The following is a 13,693-nucleotide window of genomic DNA, read 5'->3' as shown; positions in this document are numbered from 1 at the left end:
CAAGATCACTCAAAGAGCGCGTGACAGACACTGCGCTTAAACACAGGCGCCTGCCTCCTGAGCCCATGTTTTGGAGCCTTGATTTGCTTGGCTGCTTGATAAAGTAGCCTCTTTATTTGGCACATGCTTGCTAAATCACTTCAGTTGTGTCCGACTCTTTGCGACCCCATGAACTGTAGCCCACCAGGCTCCTCTGTCCATGGGATTCTCCCAGCAAGAATACTGGAGTGGGTTGCCATTTTCTTCGCCATTTATTGGGCACAGTGACTTTCAAACTTTGACATCTATAAGATTTGTTAGGGAAACTTGTTAAAAAGGCAGATTCATAGGCATGGTCTCTGGAAAGTCAGATTTGATAGACTTACGGTAGGGACTGGATGTCTGCATTTTGTAACAAGCCCATACATTGATTCTGCTGTGTGTGATACACAGATGCCCCTTTGGGAAAGCTTTAGCATTCTGGTAGATTTCCTAGTTAACTGAATCTTGCATTTTAAGTATCAAAACCTTATGTCGATGTTTGTGCTTTTAAACGGAAAATTTTCAAATTGAAGAATATCTTATATGGTCTGCTGCTTTAAAAGAATTAATAAATAACACTTTGGCCCTCCACTGAAGACTCAAACCTGCCCCCCATTATAAGCATCAGATGGCAACCCACTCCAGTACTCTTGCCTGGAAAATCCCATGGACAGAGGAGCCTGATAGGCTACAGTCCATGGGGTCGCGAAGAGTCGGACACGACTGAGTGACTTCACTTAGACTTTTCACTTTAATGCATTGGAGAAGGAAATGGCAACCCACTCCAGTGTTCTTGCCTGAAGAATCCCAGGGACAGAGGAACCTGGTGGGCTGCCGTCTATGGGGTCGCACATAGTCGGACACAACTGACGTGACTTAGCAGCAGCAGCAGCTATCTTTGGTCATATGTCCATGAAAGGGCTCCAGAGGGCTGTGTGCTGAGTTTTGGGGTGTGCTTTTAACAGTCTTTCTGCCTCTTCCCTAGGTGTCAGGCTGCTCTGCCTGCCTCTAGAAGCCCTTCCTTTCCCCCTTCCAAACCTCTCTTCTTACTTGCTGCTTTCCTATCTTCTGTGGCTAGGAGACCAGGTAATCAGCATGTGCTTTACCTAATAAATAAGTGAGTTCCCAGTGAGGCCTACTGTGGGTGCTCCTAGGCGTCAAGTGCATGAGCCTTCGTGCATGAGCCTTCGTGCATGGATTCTGGGGTCTGGGTTCCGATGGCTTATTTGTCTTTGGGGCTCCTTTCTTGCTCTTTGACTGCATCCTGGGTCCTGACTATTCTGGGGAAGTGGCCACCTGCCTCATGGAGGGTGAGGTCTTGGCAGTGTTCACCATGGCCTCTATGTGCCCAGCCTCCTTACTGTAGGCATTGTGGACCAGCAGCTCACTCCCTGCTCAGCCCCATCACCCCACCTCCTCCCCACTCTGTGCACAGATCTGGCAGTGCGGGGGGACCCTGGAGATACACCCGTGTTCGCACGTTGGCCACGTTTTCCCCAGGCAAGCTCCCTACTCCCGCAACAAGGCCCTGGCCAACAGTGTCCGTGCAGCTGAAGTGTGGATGGATGAATTTAAAGAGCTCTACTACCATCGCAATCCCCAGGCCCGCCTGGTGAGTCCCCCCTGTACACCCACACTCCTTCTGGCCGTATCCAAACAAAAGCAGCTGATTCTGGCCTCCTACTGTGGTAGATCTGGTTCCAGAAATAGAGACGAAATTGGGTGCTCACAACCCAAGAGGAAAACTGTATTCTTTCACTTATAAGAAACAACAGACAGTTAATTCTCACTCCTTACCATAATTAACGCTCCATATAGTCACTGAACCACAATCACTGAATTTGGGACTCACTACTTAGCCATTGATCATGAGGGAAATACAGGATTAGGTTACTGTAGACCTCTTGCAGGTACACATCAACTGATCAACACATAACTTGGTTTTATGTGTGCTTCTGTTTAAACAGTCTGTTTAATGTATACTGTTGATTGGTTGCATTGAGCTCACACCCAGGTGAATCTCATTCAACACACCTCTTTTCTCCCTCCAACACATCACAGCCTTCTTGTACTAGGCACACTGGATAGCACTAACTACTCTTGGGGGCCATTTTAAACAGTGAAATCACCAACACAGTAAGGAACAGGCTGAAAACCATGGTGCTAAGTAGTAAACAGGACACTTGCTTTCAGGACGAGAGCTGAGATATAACCTCAACTGGGAATGTGCACGCTGGGGGACCCTCATGTCTGAGAATGACCATAAAAGTGTGAAGACACCACAAGTATTGATTTTAGTGTTAAAAATAACATTTTATCAGAGAGCCCCACTGCCACTAACGGGCCGCCCTCTGCACATGCCAGGACGGGGCTCCCACTGACCTGTCTTCATGTAACTAAGGGGCCACGTGGCAAGATAAAAAAGTTGGCTCCAAGGCCTTTTTCCTGGCCACTTGATGTACATTTCTTCTTGTGCATCTTTACAGCAGTCCTTCCGAGTAACTTGGAGATTTTCATTTTGTAGATGAGAAAACTGGAGTTCAGAGAGAGGGTGATTTAAGGAACTTGCCCAGGGGCTTGTAGCAGATGTGGGAAGAACTGGGTCCACCCCAGCGGCACTCTCTCTGCTCTGCGGAGCCCTGTGGACACTCGCTTTGACCTCCACTGTGGCCTTTCTCTGCCTCTGGGCTACACGGTCACTGCTTCCTCTGTCTTGCCCAAGGCTGCGGGGTAGAAATATCCGCTCTTCCCTGTCACCCATTCTAAAACCCACAGATCAATCCCTCTTTCTGAGGGTTCCCAAAGAATAATATGTTAGAAGGAGGGGCACTCAGGCACCTTTTGTCTGAATGCCCAGTGGCAGAGTTGAAGTGGATATTTGGTTGAAGATGAGGTCACAGTGACTCTCATTGAAAAATGAACTTCTGGAAAACAAGGAGAAACGTGAAATTTTATTCAGACTTTTTCCTTATTGTTACCATTTTATTAAATATTTTAACTTGTCAAATTTTAATCATTTAACAGCGTAACACAGCGACAGTCCTATCTCTGCACTCAGCATTGCTCTCATGGTTGTACATTTGCTGTGCTAAATAGATGCTTGCTTTATTTGATTATTCAAAAATTCGTAATCATTGGTTTTATTCATAAAACAAGTATTTATCATTGTAGCATTTTGCTCTTACTATTGGAAGAATATATTTAGACTTGAATAGATTGGGCACATAAGAAAGTTTTCATTCATAATTACCTCTAGAATACTTAGCTTTGTTTAGAAGTGAGTGTCCAGGTATTGGTGGTAAAACTATCAGAACACCATGACATACGTGTGCTACTGACATGCTGCTGGTCTGTGACCGCAGGGGGCCAGGAGTGCCGGTGCAGCCCCTGGATTCAGCTCCTGACCCATCAGCAGGGGCTTTGTGTCCTTCCTTCCTGCACCTGGCCACTGCTCCCTGCAGCAAGAGCACCCGGGGATGTCGTCGTTTGAGCAACAGTATCTCCTGCTGGGGTGCTGCCACTATGTCTGTTTCTTATCCTCTCTGTCCTGTGCAGGCTCTGCACACAATAGGTGCTCAATAAAGGCTTACTGGGTGAATGAAAGGCTTTAATGTGGCTTTCAGGGGCTCACCATTTTGTCCTTTTCTCAGGAGCCCTTTGGGGACGTGACAGAGAGGAGACAGCTCCGTGCAAGACTTGGGTGTAAGGACTTCAAGTGGTTCTTGAATACCGTGTATCCAGAGCTGCACGTGCCCGAGGACAGGCCTGGCTTCTTTGGGATGGTGAGCGAGGTGGGCCTGTGCTGGGCAATGTGCTTCTGGCCTCCAGGAGTGACCTGGCCTCCTGAGTGACCAACCCTGGAAAAAAAGACCCCTTTGTGGGGACCGCCGACTTCTCTCATATGCGTCCCCCTTCTCATCCAGTGTCCTTCTTTCTCCCCTTGAGTGTCTGGGCCTCAGGTCCAGAATGTCAGCACTGGAAGCATCTCACAGTTGGTGAGTACAGCCTTCTGTTTTACAGATGGAAACTGAGGATCAGTTGGTGTTTCCAAGTCTTTTTTTTAACTAACTCCTTATCACATGACTTCAAATCTCAGTAACTGGACCAGTTACTAATTCCCAACTCAGGGATCCACAAAAGCCATAGAAAGGAAGAGGAGTCACTTCTGTTATTTCAAAAAACCTAGAAGAAATATTGGTGGGATGAGGTCAACTCAAGTGTCCAGCACCTTTGGCTTTTGCTTGGAACTCCACCAACTTAGGGAGCCCTCCTGTGCTCTGTGGTGTTCATCAGAAGAGCTAGTGTTCCATTCTGCAAGTTTTGATATCTGCAAAGCAGGGAATTTTCAGTTTTCATTATAAAAATGTTCAAACATGCAGAAACGCAGAGAGAGAGAGTGATATAGTGAACTCTGTCCCTGAGATTCTGCATTTACTGAGATGTTGCCTCTTCCCTTTCCTCTGCTCTGCCCTCCCACTGACAGTGTGACCCTGAATAAAGGTAAAGATTCCTTTGCAGCTCTATTTATAGAATATATTTCACTAAGGAGGTGTAGGCAAACACACTATGCTCTAAAGTCATTCAAAATCATTCTTTAAGTCTATCACCAACTTGATAGAGTTAGCTTAATTAATCTAAGTTTTAATCTTTAGGGGTTTCTCCCTTTTCTTCTTAGTTTTGTTTGTTTTTTTTTTTCTTTCTTTCTTTCTTTCCAGACTCTTTTGAGTGTAGGGAACTCATCTGAGGTTGAGGTCCTTTGGAGGTCAAGAGTGCCAACTTGGCTTCATAACATTTGAGTTCTTCTAAACCTAAGATGCCCTGATTATTCACCTATCCTGTTCCCAGGTTCCTTCACAAAGTTAAGGGACCTCAAGAACATGGAGGTCTCTGTTTTATGAGCCAGTGGATTATGGATTCCTTCTTTCTATATGGCTGAGTCTTAGTCCCAGAACCAAGCTAGACAAAGGTGGACAAGGGCCAGGGCCAGAGTGGAGTTCAGAAGCCAGTGAAGGTTCTTTGAAAGTGAAAGTGTTAGTCAGTCAATCGTGTCCACTCCTTGCAACCTCATGGACTGTGTAGCCCACTAGGCTCCTCTGTCCATGGGATTCTACAGGCAAGACTACTGGAGTGGGTTGCCATTTCCCTCTCCAGGGGATCTTCCTGACCCAGTGATGGAACCTGGGTCTCCTGCATTGCAGGCAGATTCTTTACCAACTGAGCCACCAGGGAAGGTTCCTTAAACCCTGCAGAAAGGGCTTTGGAAGGTACTTGATGCTAGGAACAATTTAAGGTGGAAGGAGAAGGGGACGACAGAGGACGAAATGTTTGGATGGCATCACCGACTTAATGGACATGAGTTTGAGTAAACTCCAGGAGCTGGTGATGGACAGGGAGGCCTGGCATGCTGCAGTCCATGGGGTTGCAAAGAGTCAGACATGACTGAGAGACTGAACTGAACTGAGTCTCTTTCTGGAGGCTCCTGGAAGGGAGGTTGGAGCATGGAACCTTCCAAGGCTTTTTGCTCTTAGAATAAATTAAAGGGATTTAGATCCAAAAGTACCTTAGAGATGACCTTAGATTAGAGAATATTGAGTGATAGAGCACTGGACTTGAGTCTGAGGTCCTGGATTCAAGGCTCAGGTGTCTCCACTTATGTGTTGTATGACCTGTGTGCAAACCATTGGCTCTGTATTATACTGTCCTTGTACTCTACAGTGGTGGACTTCTGATCTGAGAAGTGCCAGGTCTTTTAACTGGGGTATCCTTTGAAGATAATGTAATATCAGGAACTCCTTGGTACACAGGGCTTCCCAGGTGGTTTTAGTGGTAAAGAACCCACCTGCCAGTGCAGGAGACCCAAGAAATGCAGTTCGAGCCCTGGGTCGGGAAGTAGTGAATGGCAACCCACTCCCGTATTCTTGCCTGTAAAATTCCATGGGCAGAGGAGACTGGTGGGCCTAGTCCTTAGGGTCGCAAGAGTCGGACAGGACTGAGCACACACTTGGTGCATATGTGAGGTGACAACCCAGCTATGTTGGACTAGTAAAGCAATAAGGCTGCGCTAATGAGACATGAAGCAGTGTGAGCTCTCAGGCCATAAAGAGTTCATCTCTGCTCCTCAAATATATCTTCCTAAAATGTGTGTGAATCATATGATATCACTTATATATGGAATCTAAAAAAAATTATATAAATGAACCTATTTACAAAACAGAAATAGAGTCACAGATGTAGAAAACAAACTTGTGGTTACAAGTAGGAAGAGCAGGGTAGAGGATAAATTGGGAGATTGGGATTGACATATACATACTATTATATATACATAAATAGATAACTAATAAGAACCTACTATATAGCACAGGGAACTCTGCTCAGTACTCTGTAATGACCTATGAGGGACTAGAAACTAAGAAAGATTGACTAGATGCATATGTGTGACTGATTCACTTTGCTGTGCAGCAGAAGCTAACACAGCAGTGTAAATTAACTATACTCCAGGAAAGGTTAATTTTAAAACATGGGGGTTATGATTCCTGCCTATGGTATAGAACGGGAAAGACGTTTAAAACTAGAAATGGAAGGGGCTTTTAGCTCTGAGACTGGTTCTTCAGGCAGCCACTGCTCTCACTCCATTTACCTGCCTTCACAGCCCTGGGTGGAATCTGTTGTGTATAAACCTGGACCAAATGCCACCTTTATGTTTTGCTTAGCTCCAGAACAAAGGACTGAAAGATTACTGCTTTGACTATAACCCTCCCAACGAGCACGAGATCACAGGACACCAGGTCATTCTGTACCGCTGTCATGGGATGGGTCAGAACCAGGTAGGGGCTGCTGCTTTAACGGCTTGACCTTCTCAGGCTGAAGGACAATGGACAGCGGGAGGCCCTGTGCTCAAGGGACCATCGGTGTGGGCCTTTAAAGAGGGAGATGAGGGGAAATCTGTGTGGTTTTAAAACATTTATATGTGATTTCTTGTTATAAAGGTAATATGTACTCATCATAGAACATTTAGGAAATATAAAAAGTAGAAGCAAGTAGTAAATGACAAGACCCAGAATGACCACCATTATAATTAAGATATATTTACTTCCCATCTTTTTTAATGCATGACCTTGGGATTATGTATTTTAAATGGTTGTTGTAATATCTGCATGTTTTATAGTCTATCGTGTCCATTACTTAATCATACTTTTCATGTGTCGTTAAGACATCCTTTGAGAACATCATCCATAACAGCCTCTTGCTAGTCCTTTGTGTGACTGTATTAATTACTGTTGAGGTAATCAATTCCTTCCTCCCTGTTTTTGTAATTATAAATAACCCTGCTGCTAACATCTTTGGTCACAAAGAAAAAACGAAGGAAAGCAGATCTGCATTTCAGATGACTTATTCAGAATTAAATCTTACATGGAATTATAGGATTTGATATCTACTGCCACACTGCAAAACCATTTTTGGGGCAGTTTCCTCAGTCAGGGCCCAGGTGGATATGTCTGGATTAAGTGCTGAACTGCAGGCTGGGCAGGGGAGCAAGACCTGGAAGGTCTGAGAACCGGAGCAGGACCATGGCCTGGCAGGCACACTGCCAGGGCGGGTCCAGGGAGGATGCAGGAGAGAGCAAAGCGTTGGCTCTAGACATTCACAGCCTGCTGTCCCAAGTAAAATGTGAGATACTGGAGACGAAGGATGGGCATTCAGATTTTGCTCTAACCTGGAGTCACTCCAATTCCGTTTGAATATTAGGCCCCATTATGGTTAACAGTAAACTTTCATAATTCAGACCCCTACAGCCTTAAATTTTTCAGGTTCTTCAACCCCTTTTAGAACAGTACTCTTCAAAGGTGGTACGATCAGCATCACCTGAGAGCTTAGAAATCCAGATTCCCAGACCCACCCCATCTCTCCCCAGCCCTCCTCTAGTCTTGACTGGTTTTCAAGGGAGATTCGTTTGAGAAGCACTACTCCGTGTGCCCTGGGAACCTGTCACCTGTGTCAGAATCTCCTGGAAGCAAGGGGGTGGAGCGGGGCCGATGGGCAGCCGCGTGTCTTGTTAGAAGTGTGAAAGTGCAGCTTCTTCAGCCCCATCTCAGACAGAGGGAACCCTCGTTTCCTCTTTGGGACCAGGACCCTGAATCAGCATTTTCCCTAGGCACCTAGGGTAAGAAAACCATTGCTCTGAAGAGCAAGTCCTCCCATTAGCCGTCCTTCGTCTGCTGTGTATAGCACTTTGTGGTCTCCGAGGCATGGTTGCATCCATTTTATTTCGGGGGAAGGAGGAGGAAAGGACTGAAGAAAAGGAGGGGAAGTGGCTGGTCAAGGGCACAGAGCGCCCTCAAGGGCTGGAACCAGTCTATATTCTTTCCTGCCATTCTGCACCAGCCCGGGGTTAGGCACAGCAGGTGCAGGTTGACCCGGGCCATCCCCCACCTCATGCTCTTGCAAACGAGAAGGGCCCCTCCATTCACACTGGCTACACGCCTCTCCAGAGGTGTACGGGGTGCTCCGGGGATGCAGGCTGGTGTGAGGACCCCGGCACTCATGTCCCAGTAACCCCAGGTTCTCCTTCCTCTCTCTAAAGATTGCCCTCTTTGCACGTCAGAGGCTAACTGGTGCATGTTGGCTACTCCATTTCTAGTTTTTCGAATACACATCCCAGAATGAAATACGCTACAACACCCACCAGCCAGAAGGCTGCGTGGCAGTGGTGGAAGGAACAGACGTCCTCATCATGCATCTGTGTGAGAACAGCACCCCAGAGGACCAGAAGTTCATCCTTCAGGAGGTAGGCGACCCATCTCACGCCTTCCTTCTGTGGCTCGCCATCCCGTGGACTGCAGAGGGGGTTGTGGAGGTGAAGTGAGTCCCTAGTGCGTCTCAGGGATGCGGCCCCTACAGGAGACCAGGCACTTCCCAGTGAACCTGAGGCGTCCCACGGCATCCAGCACCGGTACCACTTCCCTTCTTTCCTCCCTGTCCACTCCCTGCCAGTTTTCCTGTCCCTGTTACACCTTGAGCTGGGGCTGACTGGAATAGGAAGAGGCGCTGTCCCCAGTGCATTTGGAGATTACTTGGGGTTCAGATGAATGAAACAAACCACCAAGTGTAAGGACATGAGATTAGGCCCACGTTTAAGCCACTCCTGTTGTCTAAGGCTCATCTTTCCCAGCTCTAAGTGGGGATAATAATCGAAGCCTTATCCACCTCTGGTGAATAGATGTGCAGCCAGAAAGAGTCTTTGGAGGCTGTAAAGCTCTACATTGTTAACTTGTGGTGCAATAACCAAGGAAACCTCTCTGATGGAGTTGGTTCTCCATCAGAAGAGTCACTGCCGGTTTGGAACTGGGTGTTATTTCAGGTCTGAGAGGCACTACCTCTTACACATTTGTAAGAAACTCACAGTGGGACTCATCCATCAGTCATATCTGGTGACTCACTAAAAAGCACTCGAGGACATAAATCCGAAGAAAATAATTCAAAAGAAAGAATTAGTTCACTTTTATCTCCACGAAGAGCTTTCATTCCCAGCCTGGCCCCAGGGATGGAAAGATCCATCTGTACTACTTATAAATGAATTAATTCTAAGTATAATTAGAAGTTAGAATATGTTTTGTTGTAGAAGGTGTTACGATCAGCAATGAAATTCTCAGGTTTCCTGGAAAAGCCAGGCATTATAGTGCTATATGATACAAAAAATAATAGGGAAAATATTTCTGTAAACCCCCAAAGTTTTGCTTTTCCCTTCTTTCTTCCAATAGGAAGCCATTGTAAGACCTCAAAAAAGAGTAATGCAAGGTAGAAATCATGAAATTGGTTTGAAATGCCATTAAAATTTTATCTTAAAAATCTTAAATTTCAGTGAAAGTTAAAGTTTCTTTAGAGAGGTGTGAAGAAGGATGCCTTATTTGTTTACTTTCACATCATTCTGAAGGCAACCTGTGAACACTTTTAAGGGCTTTCCAGATTAATATTATTGAGCTTACAACAGAGAGAGATAGAGGGAAAGATAAACTCCAGAAACTGGGGAGAGACTTGGAAAGTTAGCTCAGCAACAGTTGGGGAAAAAGAGAGATGGAGAGGACTTAGAGAGGGTCATTGTCCTTTGGGGTTTGGAAATTGGCATAGTTTGCAGGCCCTACTTCCTCTCTGGCGACCTGTCTCCTCACCCAGCTGGTCTGTGGCTGAGCTGGGACTAAAGCCAAGTTCCCTCATTCTCCACTTAAATACAGGAGAAAGAGGCCTCCAGAGACCTAAGAGAAGCAGAAGAGATTAATAAAGGACCTTTGGACCTGATCACTCTGAAGGAAAAGAACATCAGTAGGGGTGAGATAGGGTCCTGATCCAGGTGGTGCAGCGATAAAGAATCCGCCTGTCAGTTCAGGAGATGCAAGAGGCACGGATTCAGTCTCTGGGTTGAGAAGATCCCCTGGAGCAGGAGATGGCAACCCACTCCAGTATTTTGGCCTGGGAAATCCCGTCGACAGAGGAGCCTGATGGGCTACAGTCCACAGGGTTGCAAAGAGTAAGAGGGAGGAGATATAAGGTCTGACTGATCCCAGAACAGCCAGCAGGTGGCACCATCGGCCCTGATGGTAGAGTCGAGGACCCCCTGAAGAGCTCCCGGCACTGGCAAGCGTGACACACGCCTCCACACGCCTCTTCAGTGTGCACAGACGGTCGTGGGCTGCCTTCATACCTGCAGACACTTACTGCTCAATAAGTGTTTCTGCAATGATAAAAATCACCCTGAGCACTTAACACATTTCAAGGAAACGGTGCTTTCTCAGGAATTGCTTGTAATTCTCTTGAACGCGCAATGTGTATTATCTTTTGTAGGATGGTTCTCTGTTTCATGTACAGTCCAAGAAATGCATTCAGGCTGAGAGGAAGGACTTGAGTGACAGTTTTGTACCACTCTTACGAGACTGTACCAACTCGGATCATCAGAAATGGTTCTTCAGGGAACAAATTGTGTGAAGTGTCACCGAACGATGGAGCCCGTCAGAGTAGATGGGGAACCCTGGACTGTATTTAACAGACACTTAGCTGAGCACAGAGACAGACCCACCGAACACTTGGCTGCTCTTCTTTTTATAAGGAAATCATTTTGTGATTTGTGAAAGGAATGTTGGTTTTAGTAAAAATGTGAATAACAATTCGTATTGATTTTGAAAACAAAATTGTTCCCAAATACCCTGTTTTCAAAGGGTAGTCACAAAATGTTAACTCTTGGTATTTAAAGAATTAAAAACTTTAACTATTTTTCTATCAGGATGTATTTTCTACTGTCATGTCTTTTTATTCCCCATAGCAAAAAGGTAAATATTTTATTTTCATATTTGAAAGGATCCCCAGATATGAATGTCTGCTTGGAGAATAGACTCATGTAATGTACTTTGCATAAACTGACAATACCTTTAACTTTGGGTTAGATTTTTCTCAGTATAAGTGTGTGGACACTGGGAACATATTGATTCCTTCAGGTCCTTGAGATAATCTACATTTATTTAAGAATGCTCCTTGGTTATGTGTTGCTGCCATAGTCAAAACTGCTGTTAAAGTTTATGTTAGCCAAAGAGAACTAACCAAAGCTGAAATTTCAAGGGAACAGTTTGACATAGTGGGCTAATATGAACTTCTACCACACAGAGTGGGCTTCTGGCAATGCCTAACCGCGGTATGGATGGCTACTTTTAGCAGCCACCAGGATGACTTTAAAACATGTTTATATCATTTTTAATTTTTATCACCCATTAGTGTCAGGGAGAAATTTAATGCTGTTTGTGAAATTCAGTTTTCAAATTTGTTCATTAATAATAATTGGTCATTGAAATCCATATTGGATTTTGCGCTGCAGCAACTGCTACAGTTTCTCTTCATAATTATGATTTGTGAGCAATTTCAGATCTCTTGATATTCTGAGATCTTGTCATCCTGATGAAGTCAAGAGGAGTGATTTTTTTTAAAAAAAAAAAGCAAGAGCATTGCTAATCTTTGTTTTTGCAATCAGGCAGATGTGAGAGATGAAGACACATGTCTTCAACTGATGAAAAAGCATCAACTTTCAACTTTTGTCTCAGGCTCTTTCTCACATGTTTCCCTCTGAGAGATCCAGTTTACCAGTTAACCAGGAACAAATCCAGCTGACCTGGCTTGGATCAATCTGATGCATCTTAAACCACTCTGAACTTCACTTCATCTGTGAAATGAGAATAATGAAAGCAAGCTTGTGCAGTAGTTGCAAGGACTAAATAACATAGAACAGGTTACGACTTAGCTTAGTCCCTGGCGTACAGTACGAGTTCATTAAGTTTCCATTTTCACAAATGCACTTTATAAAATGTGAAGCACAATAAATATCAGTAGGAGTTTATTAAAAAATAAGTATTAAATAATTTAGTTATTTTATCTTTACAGGATTAAATAGCTCCTCAGCAGGCAGGAATACAGGATGAGCTCCTCCCAGCACAGCTCAGTTCTCCTGTAAATGTAATAATGCCGTGGAGCCAAAGCTTCCTTCCTCCACTGGGGTAACTTATAAAACAGGGGAGATGCCCTCTCAGCCTGTAATGGAGGTGAGAAGTCTTGCCCTGCACCCTCTCCCCCGCTTCCTGCAGTGTCAGTCCGAGCTCCACTGAAGGGGAGTCAACCCCTCCCAAGGTGTAGGAAGACAGTTCAGGCAGACAGAAAATGAATGCCAGTCAAACTCATCATGAGTGCTGGGAGGCTACACAAGTGTTTGTGTGTGTGTTCACTGGGCACTGATGGTAATTAGCTTTGCTTGAAAAGTCATCCCTCTTACTCTTGCCAGCAGCTCCTACTTGGTAATTTTTAGGGTGGAAGAACTAATGAAAATATTCAGGGTGTCAAGAAAACTATTTTCACAGACTGGAAAACAGTTTTCAGTATTTTTAGGATAGTTGCCTTGTCTAATGGATGAGGAGTCTCAGCCTGGGTAGGTCTCCGCCTGCCCCGCTGGAAGGTGTGAATTGGCCTCTAGTCCTGGTTGTGGAGTCAGGATTCTGGGGGCCAGCCCCAGTGGGGGTAGGTTGTTTCACCTGCTAGCACTCGTTTCCTCATTTGCATAATAGGGAGAACAATGTCCTCTGTTAAGTTCTCAGTTATATTTTTAAGTTACATTTTTAGTGCTTGCCCTAAGGGATTACATTATGCTTCCTGGATTTATTGCGTCTTCTTCACTCTTAATATTATGTTAATTCCCATAAAATTTGGCAAATTTGTAGCAGTATTGCTCCTATCTCCTCCCTTGTGCTATTATGGAGCTTATGCTATTATAAACTCATTAACAGAGTGGTTTGCCTATTGTTTTAGTAAGACCAAAGAAAAGAAAAAATATATATGTACAAAATACACACAGTCTTTAATGTTTACCCACATAATGTGCCATACTCCATGTTCTTCATTTCTTCCTATAAATCTGAGTAACCTTCTGGTACAATTTTCTTTCAGTATAAGGCCTCTCTTTGGTATTTCATCTAGGATAGATATGTTAGCAATAAATTCTCTGTTTTTGTTTATTTGGGAATGATTTTATTCTGATTTCAATTTTTGAAAGATAGTTTACCTGGATATAGAATGCTAGCCGACAGATTTTTTTCTTTCAGCGCTATGAATTTGGGATGTCACCACTGTTTTGGATGAGAGATCATCC

At 44.7% G+C, this 13,693-nt stretch overlaps 1 protein-coding gene across 5 annotated transcripts in view; it reads left to right on the top strand.

Moving 5' to 3' along the window:
* GALNT12 (polypeptide N-acetylgalactosaminyltransferase 12) overlaps positions 1 to 11,299 on the top strand; it is a 48,900-nt gene extending 37,601 nt beyond the window's left edge. For 4 of the 5 annotated variants that reach the window (XM_069576088.1, XM_069576090.1, XM_069576089.1 and 1 more), the window contains 5 exons: positions 1,457 to 1,633; positions 3,672 to 3,803; positions 6,732 to 6,845; positions 8,660 to 8,806; positions 10,858 to 11,299. In XM_069576088.1, coding sequence (XP_069432189.1) covers positions 1,457 to 1,633; positions 3,672 to 3,803; positions 6,732 to 6,845; positions 8,660 to 8,806; positions 10,858 to 10,998 — 711 coding nt within the window. In that variant the 3' untranslated portion in view covers positions 10,999 to 11,299. Of the gene's footprint in view, positions 1 to 1,456; positions 1,634 to 3,671; positions 3,804 to 6,731; positions 6,846 to 8,659; positions 8,807 to 10,250 lie in introns of all 5 variants that reach the window. The other variant, XM_070292246.1, reaches the window with a different exon arrangement.
* Positions 11,300 to 13,693: the final 2,394 nt, after the last annotated feature.

The sequence above is a fragment of the Ovis canadensis genome, chromosome 2, assembly GCF_042477335.2.
Source record: "Ovis canadensis isolate MfBH-ARS-UI-01 breed Bighorn chromosome 2, ARS-UI_OviCan_v2, whole genome shotgun sequence".
In the NCBI taxonomy this organism is placed as follows: Eukaryota; Metazoa; Chordata; class Mammalia; order Artiodactyla; family Bovidae; genus Ovis; species Ovis canadensis.
The sequence above is the reverse complement of the archived record's forward strand: the minus strand, read 5'-3'. Positions and strand labels throughout refer to the sequence as shown.